The 25,341-nt window shown below is 51.6% G+C and overlaps 12 protein-coding genes across 12 annotated transcripts; 6 read left to right on the forward strand and 6 right to left on the reverse strand.

Annotated features, from left to right (window-relative positions):
- Positions 1-680: 680 nt before the first annotated feature.
- BO88DRAFT_353556 (serine/threonine-protein kinase) lies at positions 681-1,980 on the forward strand (the record flags this gene model as incomplete). Its single annotated transcript, XM_025703646.1, has 2 exons — positions 681-1,269; positions 1,343-1,980. 2 exons carry the CDS (start codon positions 681-683, stop codon positions 1,978-1,980), a joined length of 1,227 nt encoding a protein of 408 aa, XP_025557082.1.
- A 1,537-nt stretch (positions 1,981-3,517) lies between these two features.
- On the reverse strand, positions 3,518-6,176 carry BO88DRAFT_353648 (3-oxoacyl-reductase; the record flags this gene model as incomplete). Its single annotated transcript, XM_025703648.1, has 6 exons — positions 3,518-3,917; positions 4,028-4,179; positions 4,289-4,479; positions 4,583-4,770; positions 5,092-5,798; positions 5,847-6,176. The coding sequence occupies 6 exons, from the start codon at positions 6,174-6,176 to the stop codon at positions 3,518-3,520; spliced, it is 1,968 nt and encodes a 655-aa protein (XP_025557083.1).
- A 1,003-nt stretch (positions 6,177-7,179) lies between these two features.
- On the reverse strand, positions 7,180-8,505 carry BO88DRAFT_221168 (hemolysin III family protein). Its single transcript, XM_025702003.1, has one exon. It carries the CDS (start codon positions 8,235-8,237, stop codon positions 7,272-7,274), a length of 966 nt encoding a protein of 321 aa, XP_025557084.1. The 5' UTR covers positions 8,238-8,505; the 3' UTR covers positions 7,180-7,271.
- Positions 8,506-8,723: 218 nt separating this feature from the next.
- Positions 8,724-9,955, forward strand: BO88DRAFT_447753 (uncharacterized protein; the record flags this gene model as incomplete). The annotated part of the gene is made up of 2 exons (XM_025710394.1): positions 8,724-8,824; positions 8,898-9,955. The coding sequence occupies 2 exons, from the start codon at positions 8,724-8,726 to the stop codon at positions 9,757-9,759; spliced, it is 963 nt and encodes a 320-aa protein (XP_025557085.1). The 3' UTR covers positions 9,760-9,955.
- On the reverse strand, positions 9,954-11,467 carry BO88DRAFT_459062 (uncharacterized protein; the record flags this gene model as incomplete). Its single annotated transcript, XM_025711077.1, has 4 exons — positions 9,954-10,148; positions 10,207-11,254; positions 11,304-11,352; positions 11,425-11,467. 4 exons carry the CDS (start codon positions 11,465-11,467, stop codon positions 9,954-9,956), a joined length of 1,335 nt encoding a protein of 444 aa, XP_025557086.1.
- Positions 11,468-11,887: 420 nt separating this feature from the next.
- On the forward strand, positions 11,888-12,728 carry BO88DRAFT_353619 (Tvp18 family protein; the record flags this gene model as incomplete). The annotated part of the gene is made up of 4 exons (XM_025703647.1): positions 11,888-11,924; positions 12,001-12,016; positions 12,279-12,374; positions 12,428-12,728. 4 exons carry the CDS (start codon positions 11,888-11,890, stop codon positions 12,726-12,728), a joined length of 450 nt encoding a protein of 149 aa, XP_025557087.1.
- Positions 12,729-13,587: 859 nt separating this feature from the next.
- On the forward strand, positions 13,588-15,170 carry BO88DRAFT_430540 (putative eukaryotic translation initiation factor 3 subunit EifCl; the record flags this gene model as incomplete). Its single annotated transcript, XM_025709259.1, has 2 exons — positions 13,588-13,896; positions 14,049-15,170. The coding sequence occupies 2 exons, from the start codon at positions 13,588-13,590 to the stop codon at positions 15,168-15,170; spliced, it is 1,431 nt and encodes a 476-aa protein (XP_025557088.1).
- Positions 15,171-15,870: 700 nt separating this feature from the next.
- Positions 15,871-17,239, reverse strand: BO88DRAFT_399367 (HesB/IscA family protein; the record flags this gene model as incomplete). The annotated part of the gene is made up of 2 exons (XM_025705366.1): positions 15,871-16,342; positions 16,787-17,239. 2 exons carry the CDS (start codon positions 17,237-17,239, stop codon positions 15,971-15,973), a joined length of 825 nt encoding a protein of 274 aa, XP_025557089.1. The 3' UTR covers positions 15,871-15,970.
- Positions 17,240-17,404: 165 nt separating this feature from the next.
- Positions 17,405-19,266, forward strand: bna5-1 (kynureninase). Its single transcript, XM_025709718.1, has 4 exons — positions 17,405-17,692; positions 17,754-18,097; positions 18,154-18,637; positions 18,689-19,266. Exons 1-4 carry the CDS (start codon positions 17,503-17,505, stop codon positions 19,129-19,131), a joined length of 1,461 nt encoding a protein of 486 aa, XP_025557090.1. The 5' UTR covers positions 17,405-17,502; the 3' UTR covers positions 19,132-19,266.
- A 124-nt stretch (positions 19,267-19,390) lies between these two features.
- On the reverse strand, positions 19,391-20,351 carry BO88DRAFT_409291 (ER membrane protein complex subunit 4). Its single transcript, XM_025707916.1, has 3 exons — positions 20,078-20,351; positions 19,642-19,994; positions 19,391-19,552 (listed from the first exon to the last, which is right to left on the reverse strand). The coding sequence occupies exons 1-3, from the start codon at positions 20,207-20,209 to the stop codon at positions 19,477-19,479; spliced, it is 561 nt and encodes a 186-aa protein (XP_025557091.1). The 5' UTR covers positions 20,210-20,351; the 3' UTR covers positions 19,391-19,476.
- Positions 20,352-20,831: 480 nt separating this feature from the next.
- Positions 20,832-23,518, forward strand: BO88DRAFT_447760 (putative AP-2 adaptor complex subunit beta). Its single transcript, XM_025710395.1, has 5 exons — positions 20,832-21,351; positions 21,418-21,493; positions 21,547-21,911; positions 21,961-22,389; positions 22,439-23,518. Exons 1-5 carry the CDS (start codon positions 21,104-21,106, stop codon positions 23,463-23,465), a joined length of 2,145 nt encoding a protein of 714 aa, XP_025557092.1. The 5' UTR covers positions 20,832-21,103; the 3' UTR covers positions 23,466-23,518.
- Positions 23,519-23,611: 93 nt separating this feature from the next.
- cwc25 (U2-type spliceosomal complex subunit CWC25) lies at positions 23,612-25,290 on the reverse strand. The gene is made up of 2 exons (XM_025712907.1): positions 25,162-25,290; positions 23,612-25,093 (listed from the first exon to the last, which is right to left on the reverse strand). The coding sequence occupies exons 1-2, from the start codon at positions 25,185-25,187 to the stop codon at positions 23,857-23,859; spliced, it is 1,263 nt and encodes a 420-aa protein (XP_025557093.1). The 5' UTR covers positions 25,188-25,290; the 3' UTR covers positions 23,612-23,856.
- Between the last annotated feature and the right edge of the window lie 51 nt (positions 25,291-25,341).

Here is a 25,341-nt window from a genome sequence, read left to right on the forward strand (position 1 = left end):
CCCCCACGGCCATATTAACTATCCGCTGGCCCCCATCTGACTGCTTCCCTGGAACTGCATCCATCCCTGGCTGTGCAACTTCCCTGGACTACTTGCCCCCCTCTCCCCCAATAAGCCAAAAATAATATCACCACCAACTGCCACTGCCACTTCCGCTACTACTCATCTTCAACCACTACAACTACTACCACCACCATCCTACCCACGGCCTTCCGTTGGACATTCCCTAGGATTTGATTGCTTATCCAAGTTGATCAACTGCATTCCTTCAATGGCTCCTTGAACAAGTGAAAAAAAAATTGTCTATTAAGGAAAGACTGGCGACTCTCCTTTGGTGCTCTTCTCTCTCACTCCCGGCTATCCCGTACTTTGCTCACTGGTTTGGATGACTACCTGAAACCCGCCACCGGATTTTGGACCCCCAGGATTTATATCAACAAACCACCCCTTACAGCCGTTGAGACAAGAAACTACCATTTACCTCCCCCTCCTTCCCTCTCCTTCCCCCCTCCCTTCCAATACTATACTCTTCTTCAGGGAAAAGACTCAAGTGCCGGTGCGTGCTTCGAGTCTTACTTGCCTGTCACCAATCTACCAAAGCAAGAAAAAGCCCATCCCCAAACCTACCTTTCCTCATGCTCATGCTACCCCCTTCTCCCCTGTACGGCATGTATCCCCCCATGCCCCCCACTCCGCCTCCTTCTCCGCCCATCTCCCGTTGCTATGCTCCGGAAGACCGTCTAGGATTTCTCTTGGCCAACCGTCTGGAACTCACCAGCATTCTGGGCGTCGGTGCCTATGGAGTGGTGTACACGGCCGTCGACATTCATACCAATGTTCTGTATGCTGTCAAGGCCCTCAACAAGACCGGGCTGGATCCCCGGCAGCTCAAGTTCCAGCAGCGGGAAATCAAGCTCCACCATCTGGCCAGCCAACATCCCAATGTGGTTTCCCTGGTTCGCATTATGGATTCCGTCGATTGCACCTACGTGGTGATTGAGTTCTGTCCCGAGGGCGATCTCTTCTCCAGTATTACTGAAAAGGGCAACTTCGTGGGCAATGACCCCTTGGTCAAGCGTGTCTTCCTTCAAATCCTGGATGCCGTCCAGTTCTGCCACTCCTTGGGAATCTACCATCGGGACCTCAAGCCGGAAAACATCTTGGTAACGGACCAGGGCTTGACGGTCAAGCTTGCTGACTTTGGCCTGGCTACTACGGACTACCTGACGTCGGATTTTGGTTGCGGATCCACTTTCTACATGTCACCAGGTGCGTGAATGCCCTTCCCTTCCCCCCACCCCACATTCCGATGAAACATTCACTGACGAAGATGATACCAAAGAATGCCAGCAACCAAACCCCCGTCCCATGTCGTGCTATGAGTCGGCACCCAATGATGTGTGGAGTCTAGGTGTTATCCTCGTCAACTTGACCTGCGGTCGCAACCCCTGGAAACGTGCCTCGATCGAGGACTCCACGTTCCGAGCTTATCTCAAGGATCCTTACTTCCTGAAATCCATCCTGCCACTGTCGGATGACATGATCTGCATCCTGAACCGCATCTTTGAGTGCGACCCCTCCAAGAGGATTACCATCCCGGAGCTTCGCCAGTTGATCCTGGAGTGCCCGCAGTTTACCATGAACCCCATCGTCCCCTGGTCTGCCAGCGGACCGGTGCCGGTTGACTACGTCAACGGTCCGGTTCCGGTGTCCGTTCCCGTGGACACCTTCAACACCCAAACCTCCTCTGTCTCCTCTGGGTCATCGCAGTACTCCGACTTTTCGGAGTCTGCCGTTTCGGATGCTTCATCCTTTACGGAAGGCTACCCCGACCTTGACAGTGTCTCGTCGATGTCTTCCGTGGGCCTGGAGCCGGGACTGGAATGCAAAGATGACTTTATGGACCCTGTCTCTTGCGGTGGTATCCCGGAGCCGCATCTTGCCCATGCCCCTTTTACCATTCCAATTCCCGTTTGCTAAACTGGACCTCACCGTCCACCCTACAAGGGAAAGCAAGAAAAGAAATAAAAATAAAAACCCGAAAAAAGGCCCACTTAACGCAGGTTTACGATTTACGGCAATTCTTTCGATATTACATCCCACTGGATTTGGATCTTTACTACACCTATTCTTGGATCATCTCCGCCTTGCATTATTCCAGCGACATTGTATTATTTTCGCCGGAGGGAATCCGAGGAGATCGATTTCCTTTCTGGACATACGCCTTTTCTATTTCCCACTCTTTACACCGTTGGCTTCCATTCCTTGGAGTTTGGATATTATACCCGGATTGACATCCACTGGAGCTCAGCCGTCGGGCATAAATTGCCCCTTTTGAGGAAACGGAGTTCTGCCAGCTCGCCCTGCGAGTCCGTTGGAAGGCAGAAACCGTGGCTATGTTATTTTTAATTTGTCACCACATTGGGAGGATCTCTTGCGTTTCTGGTGATATACTTGTGTTTGGTGTTACTGGGTGGTGTTGCTGGCGTTTTTCACCATCGGCCATTGTCATGGAAAGAAGAAAAGAAAAATACCCCGGAGCAGAGATGAAGCATTTGCATTTTGATTGTCGAATTTTACCGCTAGGAGTTGGATGGCACACTTGGTCGCTCTTTTGGGATGATACCTTGAGTCGTTGAGGACTACTCTTCTTCTTCGTTTTTCTACTACTCTACTACTACTACTTCATTTTACATAATCTGTCGATAAATAGTTTTGATTTCGGACTGTCTCCCTATGAGGGGGAAGCCGCCAGGCTGATATTCAGTCTGACTGGCTGGCTGTGGTGAGAGGCTGGAATGTGTTTTCGGTGCAACCGCGTGAACCAGGGTGGAACATCCTTGGATACGATATCTGCAATAGATGAGGACTAGACGATGCTTTTTCTCTCTCTATCTCTCTCCCCTTCTGCTGGTACAACTGACTTGGGTCTGATGACACGCTCTTCCAGTGAGACCCACGACGTGAAGCTGTGGTCCACTGGCGAGTCGCCGTCTGTTCCCTGCTATGCTGTAGCAGTCTAGCACAACCAGTCAATGCTTGCTGATGCAACCATCAGCCGGCGCCTATTGCGAGAAAAAAATATGACTCTGGAGTCTGGTCTGGACCCTCCCGACTACCCCTGAAGAGAGGGGCCAGCTGTCCGACGGGGAGGCAGCCACCAGGCGGGTGAGCAGGCTTGTCTCGACCAGTCATTGTCTATATGCAGTATACTATGGGGGTTTTTTTTGAGTGTGACCTGGCTGGGCCTGGTCGGATTCTCTCGCAGCCTTACATTTTGGACCAATGATTTACGGACAAACGAAAAGAATTCAATTGGCTTTGTACTATATGATACCATGTATGATAGATACCATCTACCAAACCATAACTGAACTATATGAATGCGACTTCTGATATCGCATTACACCACACACATACTTCAGATGACCATCCACTTCTCATTTCATTCATAGACCAATCAATCAATAAATCCACATAACAACATACCAATAAATAAATGATCTTGAAAGAAAAATCACATATTCCTCCCCCCCGTAACCCTTATCGTCTCCCCACTCACATACGAAAACAACGGACTCGCTACCCCCAACACCGCCCTCGCCGCCTCCTCCGGACTAGCCGGCCGTCCCAGCGGAATATCAGGATAATCACTACCTCCCTTCTTCTTCTTCTCATCAGTAGCAGTTCCAGTCCGCCTACTATCCAACTGCTTCCCCGGAATCCCCAACGCGACCTTCGTCCCATCGGCCATGGCAATGAACGCCCCGTCCTCCTTCGCCGCAGTCAACCGGGTCTTCACGAACCCGAAGGCAATGGTATTCGCGCGAACTCCGAACGCAGGTCCCCATTCTTTCGCGATCGTTTTCGTTAGCCCCGTTATGCCTGCTTTGGCGACGGCGTAGTTGGCTTGGCCACTACATTTTATCACCCATTACTTGTATTAGAATGAATGTATATATATAGAAGAGAGGTGAATGGGTTAGAAGGGGTATGGGGAAGGGGGGAAAAGGTACTAGTAACGTACGCATTGCCATGCACCCCACTCGTACTACTAATATTAATCACCACGCGAGATTCACCGTCCTTCACACGGAAGTATTTTGCTGCTGCGCGGATGAGTTTGAATGGGGCTGTGGCGTGGATGTTGAGCATGGTGGTGAATTGGGTGTTGGTCATCTAAGTAGTATACCCACCATTTAATTAGTACTTCGTTAGTATAGTAGTATATAGTATATATATATATATATATATACATATATACTACAAAGAGGGAATTGGAAATTACCTTATGTATAACCCCATCCCATGTAAACCCCGCATTATTCACAATAATGTGTATTTTCCCACCCCCAAAGTCTGCGGCCTTGGTGACGAGGTCTTCGATGTAAGTGTCGTTGAGGATATCGCCGGGGACAGCTAATGCCTTAGTTTCACCAAGGGCTGTGTTGATGGTGGATGCGACGGCGGAGGCTTTTTCTGTACATTACCAACTGTATCAGCATATTTACTATTCCACTCATTTTTCTTTCGGTGCTCATTGCCCCAATGGCAAATTCTGTAACAGGGGAAGGTGGTATACCTCCATCTATATCAGCTATAATCACCTTCGCTCCCTCGTTGGCGAACAACCGGGCGGTTTCGGCCCCGATGCCTTGCCCGGCGCCGGTGATGATGGCCACTTGGTTGGCTAGTAGGCCGTGGGGGTAGTTGAGGTGCGAGGTTATTTGGGTGAGGCGGTTCATTGTACTTATTTCTAGTTGAGATGAGCTGGGCTTGGGTGGGTGTGGTTAGGTTCTGTGAGTGTAGTTGAGTGAAAGTAGGTAGTAGTTGGAGGTGCGGTGGGGATGGATATAAGAGGATCTACAAATGCGGAGTTGGATATGCCGAGGCTCAGTTTGTCTGCCGAATGCCGCTCGGTTGGTTCCTGGACTACTCACTACTTACTATGTTTAGCAGGGAATACAATCCACCTACGAATGGTCACATACTACATAACGATGTATAAAGTAATTGAAGGTTTCAAGCTTAATCTACGTGCACAGATTATCCGACATCGCTCGTAAAATCGCCTCCACCATCGTATCATACCCCCCCAGCATCTGCTGGAACCATTCCACCTCTAGTCCGTCCGTCCCATTGAGCTCTCGGAGCTCGGGACTCAAATGTCGGCTCATTCCGACTGCGTCCTTGAGTAGCCCCAGTACCTCTCGGCACTGCAGGGCTCGACCTCGGATGAGGTATCGGCGGATCCGGCGCGTCTCATCCGGGCCCATCTCGTACTCGCCGTAGGGGAGGATCATGTTGTGGTCGCTAGCAGGCGTGGGTGAGAGCTCATACGAGGTCCAATACTCGAAGAGCTGGAGTGTAGTATCCAATATGGATACTGAATACAGTAGGTTTGTGTGGTCTTTGTGACAATTGGGGCATCGGAGAAAGTTCCGACACACGGTCAATGCGATCTTGATGCCTTGTAGGATCTGGTCCAGTCGTAGACGCATGCTGTCTGCCAGCATGCTCCGGATCTGGTTTACGTTGTATAAGAGTGCGTTGGTGCATTCACAGGGCTGTAGTGGGTTGGGGATGTGGACGGCGAGCGGACAGCCGGTGAAGCCCCGGGAGATGAACTCCTTCGGGAGGAATGGCGGCGACAAGGAGGGATTGAACATTGGGGCCAGCGTCTCCCCTATTGATGGATACTCCATGGTCTGATCGGTCAGCAACGTCGTGTCAGCCATATTCGCCCCGTGGCTATCGGGGCTTCTGGACTGACTGGCTGGGCTGGTGCTTTGCGTACTCTATAACCGTTAGAATGTTGATTGTTAACGAGCACAAGATGAACGAACCGTTGCGTCAACACCGTTGTCATCATAACTGATACGAGGCGGTTGTCCTTTGGCTACTGATTCTGCCCATCCGTTGGCAGGTATTGTAGGCTTCTTCTCGTCTTGCAACTGCCCAAGTTTCCGCAGCGTGGCACGGTTCTTGCTCCCTTTTGGCTTCCCAGAACGATTGGCGACGCGGTATCGACAGGGCAACCCATGACGCATACAGCGAATGCAGGTGTCTTTCCCAGATAGGTTACATTTCACCTTTGACTGTCGGCAATTCTCACAGGCAGCCCGGAGCTTCGGCGGATCCCCGTTGCTGACGGGGGTTTCGGATTCGGCCAGCATTTATATTGTAGGTACAGAATGTAAAGCAGGGTCGTGTTGATATCAGAGGAGTAATGCAGTGAAGTCGACTAGAAGGGGAGCCTCAAGCAAACGGGTGTGGCGATATCACCGGAAAACCAAGAAAAAGAGAAAGATCAAACCACTCTTCATCAGCACATCAACCAGCGCAATCTTATATATACCAGCCGCCCTGGCATGCAGGGCTCGTATCGGGATTCATGAACCGACGGCAAGCGCAGATGAAGTCAGCCGTTGTGAAACCCTAAGATTTCATCTGATCCACCTCGCATGGGAGCCGTGTCCAGTCCTCCAACTGGCAGATTCTTCAGCAATAGTCCAACTGACCTCCATCTTACTTGTCAGAAATGGCAAATGCCAGATTGCTTGGCTACCGGCCCAACTGCCTCTGATAGGGGCTGCCTACATCAGCCAGTGCCGCGGGGACGGTCCTCCAACGTAAGAAGCCTGGAAGAATAAGCTCAGGTGCAACATCGTCGTCAATTCAGTGGGGGCCACTAGGCCGAATAACTCTAATGTGCTCGAAGGAGCCACGACGATGCAAGACTATTGTGTCTGACGTAGCATCCAATGAGGAACCGCAGCATGCCGTCTAGGGTGATTCTATCGGTATGCAGGCCAGCACACCATGTGAGCTGTAAATCGATGCGGGAACGCATCCCTATTCGCCTGCCCGGTTTGAAATGCCCAGGCAAGCGGTGAACGTTCGTGCTGTCGCAAGACCCAAGGTCTATTCTTATGATTGTATCCTGGACTTCCCCTCGTTTGCGTATTTTTTTGTTCCTCTTTCCCTTTTCTTATTGCCTTCCTGGGGGAAGGAAGGTTTCTGCAATGCTTCTCTCATCTCTGGCTTTGCCATGTTGCAATGGTCAGCATGTGAAATTCAAGGTTAGACATGTCTCGTATCAGCCGTGAAGACGTCAGCATCATCATCATGTCATCTCTATTACTTCTTGAGGCGATTAAGTTATGGCTACAGGTGGTGATGTTTAGGGGGCGCCGCGCGCCCCCCTCCCCCCTTCTCCCCCCTCCACAGGACGTTCTGCCTGTGCGATGTCCCAAGGTTCAGCGGGCGAATCACTGCGCGGCCCCAAGACAACTGTCTGCAATGCCGCTGTGTCTGTAATCAAATGCCTTTAGCAACCCGGTCAGATGAGCAATGGCGGCGCAGACCACCAGCACATGAAAGATCTGGTGGGAGCTGCCCCAGAGATCGAAGTGGCCTGGTCGCAAGCGCTCCGGCACCCGGGCTGCATAGATGGTTGCTCCCAAAATGTACAGAAAACCTTGGAGAAGTAGCCAACCGAGCCCGATTTGGCGTGTCATCTGCTCCAGACCGTACAAGCGTAAGCCGTGGATCACGGGGAACACCGCTGACAGACCCATGCCGACAAACATGGCCGCACGGAATGGCCGCCACCGAGGCGTCCGGAAATGAGGGAAGATCGAAACAAGGATGCAGCCAAGACCGAGGGCGCAGATCATCGTCCAATACAACCGTTGCAGATCAGGCATACAGTAGAATCCAAAGTACACGCTAGGCACGAAGCTGCCCACGATAAGCCCTACGATACCAACATAGTCAAACGTGTTTCCGATGCGGGCCACGAGGGGGGAATGGTTCGAAATGGTATGATATGTTGCAGACATGCCCAAACAGAAGGCCGCCCCCGCGAAGAAGCATCCAAAAGCAATCAGATCCGCCTGGGTGGCATTCTCATATCGCGGAGCTAGTGCCCGATAGAGAAGCCCAGCCGCTGGAACGGCCAGTAGGGACGGCAGCAGATGCGTGTAGATGTTGACCGTTTCATTGTGAAGGTAGGTCAAGGACTGCAGGGAGACCAGAAGAGAGAATGAAGCCGGCCGATAGCCCGTGTGGATGTGCTGGTTGTCGCGCTGCCAATGGGGCAGATCGTCCCAGTGAAGAAGCTTTCTGATGACTTGGGAAGGCTGTTCCAACACCGCAGCTGCCACCACAGCAGGCTGGCTGGTACCCAGATCCTTCTCATGGGCTTGAGTGGGGCGACGCTGGCGAGTGGACATATTCCTCACATGCAGGATGCAGACAGAATGACAGATCCCAGATCTCCGGTGAGCAGATGGCTAGCGGTTGCTCCGTAATCGGGGTGGTCCTCCGGGGGAGTATACGCGTGAGGATGAGGTAAGATGACCGTCTAGTAAGAGCAGAAAAAGAAATATGTACACGGAAAAGCAGATTAAAGGGCCAAAAAAGAAGCAAAACAACCCCCCTAAAACACCTTAACCCGAAGTGATGGGTGAGGAACCTGAAGAATAGCGTTGGGGATTCCGCGGAGTATCGCCGTTCCCTTTTGGGACTTTTGGCTCGTTGGGAAAGTTGACAAACAGTGCAAATGAGACAAACAGCCCGGCACTTCCCCGACGGGATCCCCGCAGATCAATTCACCAGTCCATCACTTTGGATAGCTTCATCCTCCAATTCAAGCATGACGCAATATCAATAACCCCTCTCTCTGTTTTTTTTCTTTTGCGACACACTATATATATACCATGTCTGGTCATGCGCAGCCCGGAAAAGCCCCAGGCAGTCGGTTAAAGCCCGTGGCAGACTCGCTCGACACCGTGGGGTTTGTATCTAAAGGCGATCGAAAGTATGCTCACGGCCTCCTGATACCCATGGTGGAGCGACGATGCGGTTGACTGCGGCAGCGCTGACACTCACAGATTGCTAGACCATAAGGTTCAGAAGGAGTACTATGACAAGATTGTAAATCGGTACATGGAATTCTGCGCCCGCCATTCCAAAAACCTAGAAGCGGCATGGACGTCACTTCCCAGGAGCGCATCGAGCGATGCCACCAGCAATCCACCAGCTTCTCTTCCCTCCTTGAACAATAAGTCGACAGGGCCCCGTAGTCCTTCCCCATCCACTGAACTATCAACCATTCTCCTCTCTCTTCGCAAGCTGCGCGAGGCGGTTCTGGCTACCAGCTCCACAATTCCCATCTCTTTCTCCCAGCAAGTTCACATCTTTTCCATCAAGTTCGCGATTCAAGCCCGACATCCTCCATCATATTTTCCTTCCTTTCGCTACATCCTAGAGGAATTACACACTTCTTCTCACCCCTTGCCGGACTCTGACCTGAAAGATCTCATTTCGTATTGGATCCTGGATTACGCATGTCGACAGGAGGACATGGTTGCTGCTTATCAGCTTCGTGCGCGTGCGCGCAGACGATACGGTTTTCAGTCATCGAATATAGACCGTGTCTTGAACGCCCTGGCACATGATAACTGGATTGTGTTCTGGCAGATCCGGCAAGATGTAGATTCCCGGATGCGCGCCGTCATGAATTGGGCTGAAGACCGCGTCAGACGACATGCTCTCAAAGCAGTCGGCAAAGCTTATCTCAGCACTGACACCAGATGGGTCACTGAAGGTTGCACCGGTGACAGCAATTGGACATGGGAGAACCTGGTAAAGGCGGAGAGCCTAGGTTGGGAGAAAGAGGGCGACAGAATCATCATCCGGAAGCCAAAGCAAAGGCCCCAAAATAACCTTGCACCTATAAAAGAGAATCCATGATGTTGTCGATTTGATCATTGCTGCATCGTTGTCTGGCGCTTATACGGGCATTGACGGAGTATGGCGTTTGTTTAAGGTGTATAGACGGCTATATAATAGGAGGATCCGACAGGTATTCTTAGAATAGCGCACCAGTCTTAGAACCTGGGACTTCCTTGCTATCAAGTGTAGACTCTCCGTGATTCTTGCTGTCATTAAAGTTTGAAGTCTCCGTTGGGCCGATCAAGATTAGTAGTACCAGTGACTGGTTGTCTGGCCACTGTTTCTACAAGGTCGGTCTTTAGCTTGGCGGATTTATCAGAGCATAGTTCGTAGACGGTTGACAAGTTGAACACGAGACTCGAGAACGAGTGGTTTGCGTGCACCAGTGACTCAAGGACCTCACGTGCCTGTGGCATGGTTAAGCACGGGCTTGGTAGTAGGTAATCTTTGTGGAATATGACTTACTTCGTTCAACCTACCAGTGTACAACAAGCACACCGCCAGGTTCTGCGAGATCATGGACTCATCGGGTCTGCGTTCCTCGTTGCCAAGTAAGGCGCGCCATTCAGTCACTGCGCCGTCGTACCGACCCTCGGCCATACTGAGAAGCGGGCGAAACACGGTGTTCCCGGCATCGCTCGCCTCGCCACATACCTGCCTCGCAGCATCAAGATCGCCAATTATGAGCATCAAAAGTACTTTTCTCAGTTTATTGATCTCACTTTCCGATTCTGCTATACGCAAGCTGGCGAGTGATCTCCTGGCGGCATCCAGGTCCCCCATCTCAATGAGCGCGTTCACATTTCTCATGCCAAGGTCAGACAATCGCTCTCTCCACAACTTCCGCTCTTCGGGATCCATATCTGGCCGTAAAATCTCCCTTCGCGCTTCCAAGCCAACCTCGTAGAGTCCGCCAATGCCCCTACGTGAGTCGCCGAATCCAATGCTCTGGAGTCTAATAGCCAACACTCGTAGGGGCCATGGTACGATGTGACGAGGATAGTTTGGGTGCTTATCAGACGTCCCGGCAATCGGTTCCACATAATAGAAGGCGGAGCTCAGGTCTTCGAGTGCCTTTGACTCTTGCGCTGCAATGATCGTATTTCCTGACAGTTGCAGGCACGCTAGCCGAGTGTAAAACAGAGCAAAGATTCGTTTGATGTCAGTAGGCGAGATCAACGAGGATGTTAAGATCGTCCCACACAAATAAGCAGCGAGCAGAAAGTGACCTTCAGCCAGAAGCCGCTCAAGGGTGGCTAGGCTTGTGGACAGCGATTCGTCTGACGTTGGGGCAAGGAACTCAGAGCGAAGCGCGTGCGGTATTTCTACCTGAGACAGCGAATGATACACATCATACCGGAGCAGGTACGAGAGATCCTTCTCCACTGTTGGTGGCAGTTCATCTGGTCCCAATGGATCCAGTCTGCTAAACGAAGCGCCTGTAAATCCAGCAAAGTCTGCTGTAGCCGGCCCTGGGGATGCGGCTGTGTTCACTGTTTCGGAGCCGAGCGGGCTGTAATTGTTAGTATGGGCCTAACTAATCAAGCAGATTCGCTGCTCACTCATCTGGCTGATCTAGAGGACCCTTCGTTGTGCTACGCGGCCGTGAAGCTAGGACGAATCAGCCTTATATTCTCTAGATTGCCGATGATACAACAAGCATCGAACATTAATGCTCCTTACATCTAGAGACATTGCGGGAGTGTTTGGTTGGCGAAGCCTCCATAGCTGTAGCAGTGGAGAAAGCAACAATTCTTGATGGTCAACCTAGTCAAAAATTTTTGAGGCTTGTACTCAGTTCCCGCGGTGGAAAGCCTTCTGTTGCAGATTGGCGAGCTCTTTATCTAGGAACCGGGGAACGTTGCTGGCAACATAATAATGCGGGATCCCCGACCTCAAAGGCGGAAGAGGCCATTCTGCCGCGCGGTGAAGGGATCGGCCCGGACAGACAAACTGGCCCCATTCAAACCGTCAATCGCGTCTACTCCCGGCTGGTAATCTTAAGTAGTAGCCACACGATCAACCGAACTTACTTCCCACCACCTCTATATAAGGCTACCGTCAGCATCGCACTATCGTTGCTCTATACACCCTGACTTGAACCGTTCTCTGCACCATCAAATATTCCACATCTTCGTTCGGCACCATGACTCTCGCCGAGGAGCTCCGCTCGAGAAACTTCAGTACGGACCTGCCTTGTTTACAATGACTTATTCTTTGACATACGAAGCAAGGGATAACTAACAACTGATCACATAGGTATCTATGGACAATGGTTTGTAACGCTTTTCTCTATTTTCTTTCTCGCCCGCCGCTGCCCAACTGTGCGCCTTTACAACATTTGCGAAAACGAATGACGGTTGCCTGAATCTCTTGAGCACAGCGCTTGGCGCTGTCTTAAAAGGACCTGCTTCAGTTGCCGCCTTGGACAAACATACACTCCGAATGTTCGCGCATAGGATTTGGACGACTGCGACAGTGTCGGAGCTAGAGAAACGGCGTTCAAAGGCAGTTTTGCTAATCGATGTCTGACGTAGGACGGGCGTGATCTGCATCGTCTTGTGCTTGGCTCTCGGTATCGCCAACATCTTCTCGTTCGACGTCGTGATCATCATCTTTAGTGTTCTGTGCCTGTGAGCTCCTTCTTTTCTATTCTTACACTAGTTCAGAAGCTTACAATACACAGCATCTCTGGTTTGATCCTCATCTTCGCCGAAGTGCCCTTCCTCCTTAGAATATGCCCCACATCACCAAAATTCGATGCATTTATCCGACGCTTTACCACAAACTGGATGCGCGCTGCAATGTATACAGTGATGAGTGTTGTGCAATGGCTTAGTCTTATCAAGTCCGCTACCAGTTTGATTGCGGCTGCCGTTTTCCTACTCATCGCCGGTTTGTTCTATGCGCTGGCGGGTCTCAAGAGCCAGGAATTCGTCGGCAGCAAGACTTTGGGCGGCCAAGGTCTTGCGCAGATGATCGTCTAAGACTGGTCTGAAATGTGATCTATGAAGCTAAGGTACGCCTTTCGCCTGTCATGCAGCTATTGTATGTGTTGTCTTCAACATTGGTGCACTGAGCTCGAAAAGAGCCGCATGTTGTTTTCATGCTAATCGATTCTCCTGCAGGTGACTGACATGGAATGGAAAAAGAGACGGCTAAAAAAAAACCATCTCTGGGCTGAATGCGCCACGATTATGAATCGACTGTGCTGTTCTTGACGCTGCCGAGCAGGGTCTTGTACTCGTATAGCATACTGTTTTGAGAAATTGGGACCCCTACGGCTCGGGCTACTGAAGTTTCTGCTCATGTGCCTTTATTGATTTTCTTCTTTGTGTCGTATTCGCAGTCCTGTTTTTGCTCTTGAGACTTGCTCAAAAACTGTTACAATGAGTTTTAGATGAATCATGTAATATTTACCATCTCGCCCCAGCGAATACCCGATTAGCATCCTGGCGATGAATGAATGGATTTGTTTACATAAAAATATGCTGTAGGGGTGGAGAGTTAAATATAAGCTTGTTCCATGGAACAATTAAGGAACGCATGTTAATCGAAGTGATCTCCTATACTAGTATACTAGTTACATTAACATGCAGGGATTCCATGTTGTGCCCGAGTAAAAGTGCATAGCTGACTCAGCAGCGAAGTTATCCCCAGATAAGATAAGCACAACTCATTCAAGCGAAAACCCTCAAAATTCGACTCCGCCGAAACAATCGAAATCCCACACGCCGACGCCGAACCGCTACGCCAGACGACGTGCCCCCTCTCCTCCCCACCCATCCCCCCCGACCGTTTGCCGGACAATTTCCTACTCGTCGACAGACGTACTTCTATCGCAAAATGTCCTACGAAGAGCGCGCCAACGCGCACCCCAACCTGGGCGACGAGTCCGATGTGGAGGAGGAAGCGCTTGTCAACGACTACCGCGAGCAGGTCAACTTCGATGATGGCATGAGCGAGTTGGACAGAACGACATCCCTTGGAGGTGGTTCCCAGACGCAGGACCTCCAGGCACAGCTTGCTGCTGCTGCCACCCCGCTCGAGTACCAGGCTACTCTCGAGACCAAGTTCGCAAGCTACGACAACTACTGCAGCCTTTTCCACTACATCCTGAACTCTGAGGGCCCGGTTGAGCTCGAGGTTCCTTCTGTATGTACTTCTCCATCCATCAGGTGCGACGGGCTGCGGCTGCGGCTGCAGCTGTTTATGATACATGCTTCGCTGCCTTGACTTGCAATTGTGTGCGGTTGAATCACCGCGGTTGATACACTGTGCTAACTAGCCCATTTCATTGTCAATAGTACTACTGGGCCTGGGATGTCATCGACGAGTTCATCTACCAGTTCGAATCCTTCTGCCGCTACCGCAACCGTGTCGCTCGCAGCGGCTCCAACGAGGAGGAGGCCCAGCTTCTCCGTGAGAACCCGAACACGTGGGGTTGCTACTCCGTGCTGAACGTCCTTTACTCCCTCATCCAAAGGTCCCAGATCAACGAGCAATTGGCTGCCATCAAGCGTGGTGAGGACCCCTTGGCGTTTGCCGGAGAGTATGGCTCCCGCCCTCTGTACAAGATGCTGGGATACTTCTCCATCATTGGACTCCTGCGTGTCCACTGTCTGTTGGGTGACTTCAGCCTTGCCCTCAAGACCCTCGACGACATCGAGATGAACAAGAAGGCCATGTTCGCCCGTGTCATGGCGGCCCACTTCACCACCTACTACTATGTCGGTTTCTCCTACATGATGATGCGTCGCTATGCCGATGCCATCCGCATGTTCAGCCACATCCTGGTCTACGTTTCCCGGACCAAGAACTTCCAGAAGGGTGGCAACAGCTACGATGCCATCGCCAAGAAGAACGACCAGATGTACGCTCTCATCGCCATCTGTGTCGCTCTCCACCCCACTCGCCTGGATGACACCATCCACTCCGCCCTGCGCGAGAAGTACGGCGAGCAGCTCAACCGCCTGCAGCATGGTGGCCCCGAGGCCCTTCCTCTGTTCGAGGAGCTCTTCCGTTCGGCCTGCCCCAAGTTCATCAGCCCCACTCCCCCCGACTTCGAGAACCCGGCCCTCAACGTCGACCCTGTTGACCACCACACCGCCATCTTCATGGATGAGGTTAAGAACACCCTGTACAACCCTACCATCCGCTCCTACCTGAAGCTCTACACCACCATGGACCTGAAGAAGCTGGCTGGCTTCCTGGAGGTCGAGCCCGAGAAGCTCCGCTCTTGGCTCCTCATCAACAAGCAGCGCAGCCGTCAGGTGCGCTGGGTTGAGGGCGGCCTTCTGGAGGGCGAGCCGGTCAACGCCAACGACCTCGACTACGCTCTGGAGAACGACCTCATCCACGTCAGCGAGACCAAGGCCGGACGCCGTCTTGTGGACTGGTACCTCAGGAACCTTGCTCGTGTCTACTAAGTCCGAGTACGCTACAGCGACCCCTTCTAGTGCCAAAACGCATATCCCCACGTCATTTGACTTGAGACATGCGTCCGGTCTGTAACTAGACTCCACGAAGGGGAACTCAATCTCAGCAAGGAACCACGAGAGACACACTGAAGTGCAAAACAGAAAGAAGGGGATGTGTGGTCCAGGAGATATCATCAGCTGGGAAGGGGGATCGTTTGGGCAATCGAGTCCAAGTCGTGCTTTTTCGAACGGGTCATCAATTACCCTCTCACCTTTTGTGGGCCCGTTCACTTACTCACGTCTTCCCCATCCCACCAACATCATGATTCTTTTTTTTATCCTATCTATTTATTTATTCTGTCCTCCGCTTCCCATATCTTGCTTCGATTGTCCATGCTTCTCATTACTCAGGGGGTTGGTCGCACAACCCTTAACCATCCTGGTTATACGGGGTTGGAGTCGACAAAAAGAATTCTTCTTTTCCTTTTTTGTTTTTTCATTTGAGGAAATGTTCCAAGGCGTATCCCATTATGCTTGTGTTTGGTTTTGCTTCCGGTTCGACACGGTCTGGTCTGTGTGCATCGAGCTGTTTGTGTCTTAGCTAGCAGAGGACAGACAGGGATGTAGAATCCGCATGATGAAATAGATGATGACTTAAGCAAATATTTTCCATTCAACCTCTAAGTAGATATATAGGAAGAAGCAGCTGGGGGTATAGCATTACTCTATCTCATATTCTAGTATGATACACATATACAGTTAGGTTGGTTGGGTCCAGAAATGGTAGACCTATCTAGCTAGGTCCTCATTCAATCCTGAACATCAAAACTAGTCCCGCACCCACAGTTACTCGTTGCGCGCGGGTTGTCCACAATCTTAAACTGACTTCCAATCAACTCCATCGTATAATCCACCGTACTGCCCGAAAGAAGCTCCAGCGATGGCTCGTCCATGACTACTTTAGCTTCTCCGGCACCTGCTACCTCCGCCTCACCCTCCTCGGGCTCGGCTGCGAAGATAGTGTCTTCCTCCGCGTCGATCTTGGATGCGGCCTCCAGTGACATTAGGTATTGGAATCCATGGCATCCACCACTTGTGACGGTGATGCGGAGATGGTGGTAGGGGTTTTCTTCCTTGGTGATGGAGGGGGATGAGGAAGGGTCTGTGATTTCGCGGAGACGCTGTTGGAAAGATGTTAGTTCATGATATAACAGGAGTACTCTAGCGACATGAAGGGCAAGAAAAGAAAAGTAAAGTTGTTATCCCTCCTCTGGGAGAGAGAGGGGAAAAATGCAAAAACATACAACAGAAGGGATTCGCTGGTGGTCACCCACCCAACTACTAACCTCCCGGCGTGTGGCTTAAGTACGGCTGAGCGGACGGGAAGCCCTGTTTTCCACACCCTATGGTCGTATGTACTTGTTTCATACTTGAAAGGGTTCATATCGTGGCTAACAGTAGGCTAGCTCCCGTGATCCGGCGCATTTGCTTCCCATGCGCTTGCATCTCCGTTTCAACCTCCGAACGCAACTCAAGCCATACCATCGCCACATTTTCGCAATGCTCTTCGGAAGAGGTATAATATATGCAAGTAGGGACAGAAAGTGAATATTGCCTCAACGTACCTCGGCGGCCCTCGGCGAGATACTAATCAACAAGTCCTTTCCCTCTTCATCAACCCTCGGGTTTTGTAGCACCTTGGTAGCTGATCGGATGCTCGTGGTGGAAAAGGAAGAGCGTTGTCCGAAAGCGTCAAAGCGGAATACTGATCGCGGTGAGGATGTGCTCGCCCGGGGGCAAAGGAATCTAGGCCGGAGCGTGGATCGTTGGGAAACGGTATCGCAGAAAGATGCGGAGAAGCTCAATGTCGGCAACGTTGCCGGGGAAAGTGCAGAAACCGCGGTGCGAGGAGAATGAGAACGGGAGAGCCGGCGGGCGGCTGTGGAGAGGATCGGACGGGACATGTTTGTCGTCATAGAGGGGAAAAGAGGTGTTAGGAAAGGCGAGTGAAGGAGGACTTTTGTTGAAGGAGAATGAAGACTGGATTGATAATATGATCGGAGGCTCGGAGCAGCCATCGAAAAGAAGGTATTATTGCCGTTAGTCAGAGGGTTCGGGATGACGCCATTGGTCGATCGGGGACCGGCAAGAAGTGGCAGAATCGAGATAATCGCGGGGAACTTCATTGGTTTTGCTTGACATTTCCATGACTGTAGCTTCTTCTCCTTCTTCGCTGATAGTGTCTATGATTGTATAGTAGACGAGAAATTTGGGTATATTTATTCTATTTTATTTTTGCCAGTACATAGTGCCTTCGCCATACCGAGGGAGCACCTGAATCATGACTTCTAAACTTGCACATGAATCGAGCGTCAGCTCCCCGCTTTCCTACAAAACTGATATCAATGCCTTCACCAAGGAATATGCAGAGTCTCTCGATGCACAGGATCCTTTGCGCGAATTCAGGAAGGAATTTATCATTCCCTCTAAAGTTGATTTGAAAAGAAAGACTTTGGCAATTGACGATAGCTGTACGTATCGTAGCGCTGCTATATTGTCTCGATTTAACTAATCAAATGCCCTCTCATCTAGCCACTGATGAGTCTGATCCCCGGTGTATATATCTCTGTGGAAACTCATTGGGCGTTCAACCTCGCAATGCCCGCAAGTACATTGACTACTATCTACGGACATGGGCTATCAAGGGCGTAACTGGACATTTTCTTCCGCACGAGGACCAATTGCTCCCACCATTTGTTGACGTCGATGACGCCGGCGCGAAGCTCATGGCGCCAATCGTGGGAGCCCTGGAAAGTGAAGTGGCAGTGATGGGCACACTGACAGCGAACTTACACTTCTTGATGGCGAGCTTCTACCGCCCGACCCAGGAGAGGTATAAAATTATCTTGGAAGGGAAGGCGTTCCCGAGCGACCATGTGGGTTTAAACCTGATAATCATTTGAGAAGCAATTGCTTAACCCATTGAGTATAGTATGCCATCGAGTCACAGATTAGACACCACGATCTTCGCCCAGAGGATGCTATGGTTCTTATCGAGCCGGAAGACCGCTTGAAGCCGATTCTGCGAACGGAGCAAATCCTCCGAGTTATTGATGAACATGCCTCAAGCACGGCGCTCGTGCTCCTTTCTGGCATCCAGTTCTATACAGGGCAGTACTTCGACATCAAGAAGATTACCGCGCATGCCCAATCCAAGGGGATTCTCGTCGGCTGGGACTGTGCGCATGCAGCAGGTAATGTCGACCTGCGCTTGCACGACTGGAATGTAGACTTTGCTGCGTGGTGTAATTACAAGTACCTCAACAGTGGTCCAGGTGGGATGGCAGCTTTGTTCGTGCATGAGAGACATGGCCGAGTGGAGATGGACAAGGTTGGCAGTGAGGAGGAGCCATTCCGTCCGCGCCTCTCGGGCTGGTGGGGAGGCGACAAGAAGACTCGCTTCCTTATGAACAACAGTAGGTTTTCTTATGGCTATCATTTGCTCAGCGACTAACTGAGAGCCACAGACTTTGTTCCGCAGACGGGTGCCGCAGGATTCCAGCTATCTAACCCTTCCGTTCTGGATATGAATGCGGTCGTTGCGTCGCTCGAGCTGTTCAATCGAACCTCGATGGCCGAGATTCGTCAAAAGTCCTTGAACGCCACTGGCTACTTGGAACATCTCCTTCTGAACTCTCCTGCAGACTTCCCTACTGGGAAACGACCTTTCTCCATCATCACACCCTCGAACCCGGCAGAACGCGGGGCGCAACTCAGTCTGCTGTTGGAACCGGGACTTTTGGATAGCGTCTTGGAGACACTAGAAGAGCACGGGGTTGTGGTCGATGAAAGGAAGCCCGACGTCGTTCGAGTTGCACCGGCACCTTTGTACAACACGTACACGGAAGTGTGGGAATTTTGCCAGATCTTCTTCGAAGCCTGTCAGAAGGCTTTGAAGTCACGAAAATAATGGATAGAGACATAAGTATATTGGGTTGCCAAGTCTGGGTCGATATTGCGTATATGTCACCTTGGATAAATAATGTTATTTTCGTCTAATAGTTATGAAACTGGACAGACATGGACCAATCTACATAATACCTACTACATATGAACATATTTATTACCATCAGGTTAAGGACTTGAAGCACCATATCACACCGCCCCTCCTATATGATAAGCTATATGATTTTGTCCTACAGTGTAGGTTTACCATATCCAATTAGCATGGCAGCTCCCTTCCAGATGACTATAGCTTTATATTTCTCAATTAACACAACATCGAACATACACTCATCCCGAACGATCATCCCAATCATCCAAAAGCAAAGTAAGCACGCTCCAACGGTTGCCGTTCCGACTCCCAAGCCAACCAATCCGATCTCGTAGTCCTGTCGCAATAGTAGTATTAGCAATGAACAATCTCCCACCAAGCGCAGATTCCACGCGGCAACAAGAACAAGACACAGGCACCACATACGGCAAAAGTCCCATCGCATTAACCTTCCAAATACCCAAGCACAACAGCACCAGCTGCATAACGACATATATCGCCTTCACACCGAGAAGCTTCGCGCGCGTACCCTCCGTATCGAACTTGGCGAACACCGTGTTGGTGTTAATCAGGCCCTGGATGGGGCCCTTGAACAGCATGAACACCATCATAATACTGAAGATCTGTAGACTGTTTCCGGACATGTACATCATGATCGCGTTCATGGGGATCTGCTTCGAGGGAGCGAGGGCAATTTCCCATGCTTTCTTGAGCTTCAGGGTATCGGTTTCGACGGGTTTGGATGGGGCGGAGGTGGCTGAGGACTGCTGGGCGCGGTTCTGGAGTGGATGTGAATGTCGCGTTAGTATGAGCTGGAGTTCAAGAGAGGGGATCGGCGTAGTAATCGGCAAAGGAAACATACGTTTTTGCCAGTTGATTTCCTGGAGAAGCCTGGAGGATCAGGGATACTGGTAGCCTCTTTGGAAGGGCGTGGCATGGGGGTGTTCATTCTCACCACCCATTGCGGCGGCGGTGGAGGGGGTAGAGAAGCCATGGTGGACTGTGAGAGTCGAAAGAACTCTCAGTAATTAACTCCCTCGTGCCTGGGAGATATTGAGGGATAGGGAGGTCGAGGAAAGGATGATGCTGCAAGCCAGGCCGAGCTTGGAGATGAGGAGGGAGCGATTAGAGTGACGATGATCCGGCCGGAATCGATGGATGGATTTCTCCACCAGCGCGGAGTTGGCGGCCCCCGATCCACTCCTGATTCTCACGCTGCCTCTCCAAAGTTGCTCCAGTCGACGTCGGTTTGGGATTTCACAATCATCAAGGACACGGAGAGATAATCTGGGGTTATACTGATTGATTAAGATATGTAAGTGCATTGTCGCGCCCCCAAACAAACTCATCCCCCCCTGTGTGCCTTGACGCTAACGAGTCTAGTCTGCAACCCCCTCCGATGCAATTGAAGCTTCGGAGCAGCAGACCAACCAAGCCAACTAGTCTACCGATCGAGTGCCCCTTGAAGCTCTCCGACGTCCGTGAACGATTTCCTTGACGATATCAAGACGAGGTCTTTTGCGAATATTCGTGACAACAAACTGGATCAGACGATCGGAGGATTGTGAACCTGCACCATGAGTTCCAGCGGGGGAGATGCGAAGTTGTTCGCCAGGGTGAGTAGTACTTGATGTGCATTGGCACTGCTCTCCTTCCTGCCGCTCAATCGGACCATCCATACATGACGTGCAAGAGCCCTTGGGCGTGTGCTTATCTTCCCGCGCTTCCCCTCATGCCTGTTTCCCTTGTTCACATGAACCAGCGCTGGCTTTGTCTTTTCCTTCTGCGGGGGATCTTGTTCACTATGCTCATGCTGCTTCCTCCGAATCCCCTCCTCCTGGCTGGCCCCCAAATTCCCCCCTAGTTCGGTCTACATCCTTACCCTATCATGTTCCTCAGCGTGGTTCCTTATACAGCGCAATATGGCTCACCATTCTCTCGTTCCAAACAGGGCAAAGTCGCCGAGTTGCGACAGGAGTTGAACAGTGGGGGGAAGAAGGACAAGAACCATTCGGCCAAGAAGATCGCGCTTAAGAAGATTGTCGCCAATATGACCATGAGCAATAACGATATGGTCGCGTTGTTCCCCGACGTGATCGGCTGTATGAACTTGCCCAGCTTGGAGATCAAAAAAATGTATGTCTCCGGGAAGATGTTGTATCGCATCTTGTGTGGGGACTAATAGTTTCTCTCTCACTACAGGTGCTTTCTGTTCCTCGTCAATTACTCAAGAGCGAAACCTGAGGTTGCGCTCAAGGCTTTGCCGTTCCTCATCGATGTGGGTGTTTCCCTTTACGTCTGGGGATGTGATAGCTAATCTGAATCATCCAGGATATGGAGGACTCCAACCCTCTCGTGCGTGCCCTGGCACTACGGACCATCTCCTACATCCATGTCCGCGAGTTTGTCGAAGCGACAGTGCAACCGGTTAAGCGACTGATGAGCGATATGGATCCGTACGTGCGCAAGACCGCCGCTTTCTGCGTCGCGAAGCTCTACGAGCACGATAAGAAGATGGTCGAGGCGTCGGATCTGATTGATCGGCTGAACAGCATGCTCAAGGACGAGAACCCGACGGTGGTTTCTAGCGTCCTGGCCTCCTTGGTGGACATCTGGGGTCGTAGTGAATCGATCTCACTGACTATCGACTACACCAGTGCCTCGAAGCTCGTTTCGATCCTACCAGACTGCTCTGAGTATGTGTCTATGCTTCTGTGTCCGATGCAGCTTACTGACATTGTGCAGATGGGGCCAGTCTTACATCCTCGAGGCTTTGATGTCCTATGTCCCGCAAGACTCCGCAGAATCCCTGTTGTTGGCAGAGCGAATAGCCCCCCGCCTCTCGCACTCCAACTCTGCCGTTGTCCTGACCTCTATCCGCGTTATCCTCTACCTCATGAACTACATTGCCGACGAAAGACATGTCACCTCACTCGCAAAGAAGCTATCACCACCCCTTGTCACCCTTCTCTCTAAGCCACCAGAAGTACAGTATCTGGCTCTCCGAAACGCCATCCTTATCCTGCAGAAGCGGCCCGAAGTGCTCCGCAACGATATCCGCTGCTTCTTCTGTAACTACAACGATCCGATCTACGTCAAGGTCACCAAGCTGGAGTTGATCTTCATGCTGACCACCAAGGAGAACATTTCCGTGGTCCTTGCAGAACTCAGAGAGTACGTCGGTCCTCCCTTCCTCTAACCCTAACTACTAACACGTCCATAGGTATGCGACTGAGATCGACGTCCACTTCGTGCGCAAGGCAGTGCGTGCCATCGGAAAGCTCGCTATCAAGATCGAGTCCGCCGCAAAACAATGCATCGACACCCTGCTGGAACTGGTCAACGCGAAGATTCCCTACATCGTCCAGGAGGCGACGGTTGTGATCCGCAACATCTTCCGCAAGTACCCCAACCAATACGAGAACATCATCGGCAACGTGATCCAGAACATCGACGAGCTCGACGAACCCGAAGCCAAGGCCGCCATCATCTGGATCATCGGCCAGTACGCCGACCGCATCGAGAACTCCGATGGCCTCCTCCAGGACTACCTAGCCACCTTCCACGACGAGACCGTCGAAGTCCAACTTGCCCTCCTCACCGCCACTGTCAAGTTCTTCATCCAACGTCCCACCAAGGGCCAACAGCTCGTCCCCCAGGTCCTAAAATGGTGCACCGAAGAAACCGACGACCCGGACCTCCGCGACAGAGGCTACATGTACTGGCGTCTGCTATCCACCGACCCCAAGACCGCAAAGCAGATCGTCATGGGCGAGAAACCTCCCATCAGCGCTGAAAGCGAGAAACTCGACTCCCGCACCCTCGAGGAACTTTGTCTCAACGTCGGCACTCTCGCCACCGTGTACCTGAAACCCGTCCAACAAGTCTTCCGCTCCGCGCGCACAAGACGCCTACAGTACAGCCCTGCCCTGCAGAAACCGAAGGAAGAACCCGGCACTGCTGTCTGGCAATTCCCCGCCCCGTCGCAATCCAACAGCCCCACCGCCGCCATGGCCGCCAGCGCATCTGCCCCCAGCGATATGAACGCAGCCGTCAGCGCCGCCGACAGCTACTTCAACAGTGTCGGCACTCAACAAATGGCTGCGCTGGACCTGGGTGGTCGCGAAGACGGTGGTGTTGGCGGTGGTGGCGCCCCCCAGACGCAGTATGTCGTTACTCAGAACCAGCAGCAGGTGTATCAGCCGCAGCTGGCGGGAGGAGCAGCCACGGGTGAGTTGTTGTTGCTGTAATTGTACTGGTTGTAACATTCTGTATTCTTTCTTTTTCTCCTGCTAGATAGGTTCTTAATTTTTTTTTTTTTTTTTTTTTTTTTTTTTTTTTTTTTTTTTTTTTTTCTTTCTCTCTCATTTCGATTTATATTTAGGGACTTTTTATTTATTCTGTTTTGATAGTCGTTGATGCTTGATTATGTAGGTAAATATGCGTTTGTTAGAGCATGAATAATAACATAAAACCTTGGTATATGATACATTGATAGCATGTCGAGCATAGACATGATGAGAAAGGAGAATGACCGCAATCATATCGTGCTTCCAGAGCACAGCACACCATCCATCCATCCCATGATCACCATATGCGCCCAATAATATTCATAAAAGCTAACTAAAACGATGATAACAATTAATCCTCATCCAGGCGAGCCAGCCCGCCCCGACTGCGCTTAATCCGCTCATCCAGACTATCCTCCTGAAGCTGTTTATGCAGTCCAGACACAAAGCGACCCTTCTCCGAGCGATGCTTCTCATCTTCTTCATGCTGCTTCGCTTCAATAGCACTGACTTCCGCAATGCGCTGTCGCCGAGCATCCTCCATCTCGCTCGCGTTCGCTTGCATCTCCGCTAGCTTGCGCTGCCGTTCTTCCTCTTGCTGCTTGCGCTTCTGCTCGGCTTCTTCGGCGTTCGGCTTGTCGCGGCTGTATGTATCTCTGTCTCGGGGACGGTAGTCTCTTTTATCTTGGTGGTAGCGACTGGATCGGTCGCGGTCTCTGCGATCACGGTCCCGGTCTCGAGAATCTCTGTACCCATCGCTTTCTCTCCGATCGTCGCTGCGCCGTCTGTCAGAGTGGTGGCGATCCGCAGGGGATCGATCTCGCCGGTCATATCGATCTTCACGATCACGATCACGATGCTCCCGATGTCTGCTCGAGCGGTGATAGTCCCGATCACTGTCCCTTTCTCTATCCCTCCTATGATCCCTCTCGCTCCTCCTCTCCTTATCCCTATCATCACGATCACGATCACGATCATGTGTAGCATCTCTCCGCCTCCTCTCCGGCGACCTCGACCTATGCCTCCTCTCCCTCTCCCTCCTCCTCTCCCTATGCCCATCCCTATCCCTCTTCTCCCCCCCCTTCGAAGAACTCCCCCCCTTCCTAACCTCCTCCCTAACCATCCCCTCCAACGCCGCCTGTTCCCTCTTCCTAATCTCCAAAAGCGGATCAGCCAACACCTTAGCCATCGTATCCCTCGAATTCACCACCGGCTGCTGCACGCCCCCTCCCCCTCCGCCACCAAGCGTCGCATTAAACTCCGCCCCCTTTTTCAACCCCTCCGTCTCCCCCCCCTCCTTCTTCAACAAAATCCCATCAATCCGTCTCTTCCCCAAAAGATACCCCTCCATTTCCTCCGCGTACATACCCCCGGCTGCCCCTCCGGACCCAGGTTCCTGATACATCCAGTCCACGCGCTGGATCTGCTTCGGTTTCCCCGTCCCTTCTTGTAGCCGTTGGAGTTCTTGGATTTGGCGCTCTTCGTCGCGCTCGCGCCGGAGTTGGTCGATGCGTTTGCGCTCCTCGAGCGCGCGTTTTTCTTCGGCCCAGACGCGCTCTTGGTTTCGGAGGAGGGAGGGGTGCCATGATCTGTTTTATGTCGTTGCGTTAGTGCTGGGATGGGGGATTGGGGATGGGTTGGGGGAGAGGTTGCTTACTTCTTGAGGTTGAGGTCGCCACCCATTTTGTGAGAGGGGGCTGGGTGTCCAGCTGGTTGTTTCTTGGTGTGGTTGTTGTTGTTGTGTGGACTGGGGGTTGTAGGTGGATGGGGGAGAAAGAGGTGTGGAAGATGGTGATGGATGGAGGTGAATTCCCGATAGGGAAGTATTGTATTGCCA

Source organism: Aspergillus vadensis, assembly GCF_003184925.1.
Source record: "Aspergillus vadensis CBS 113365 unplaced genomic scaffold BO88scaffold_43, whole genome shotgun sequence".
Taxonomy (NCBI): domain Eukaryota; kingdom Fungi; phylum Ascomycota; class Eurotiomycetes; order Eurotiales; family Aspergillaceae; genus Aspergillus; species Aspergillus vadensis.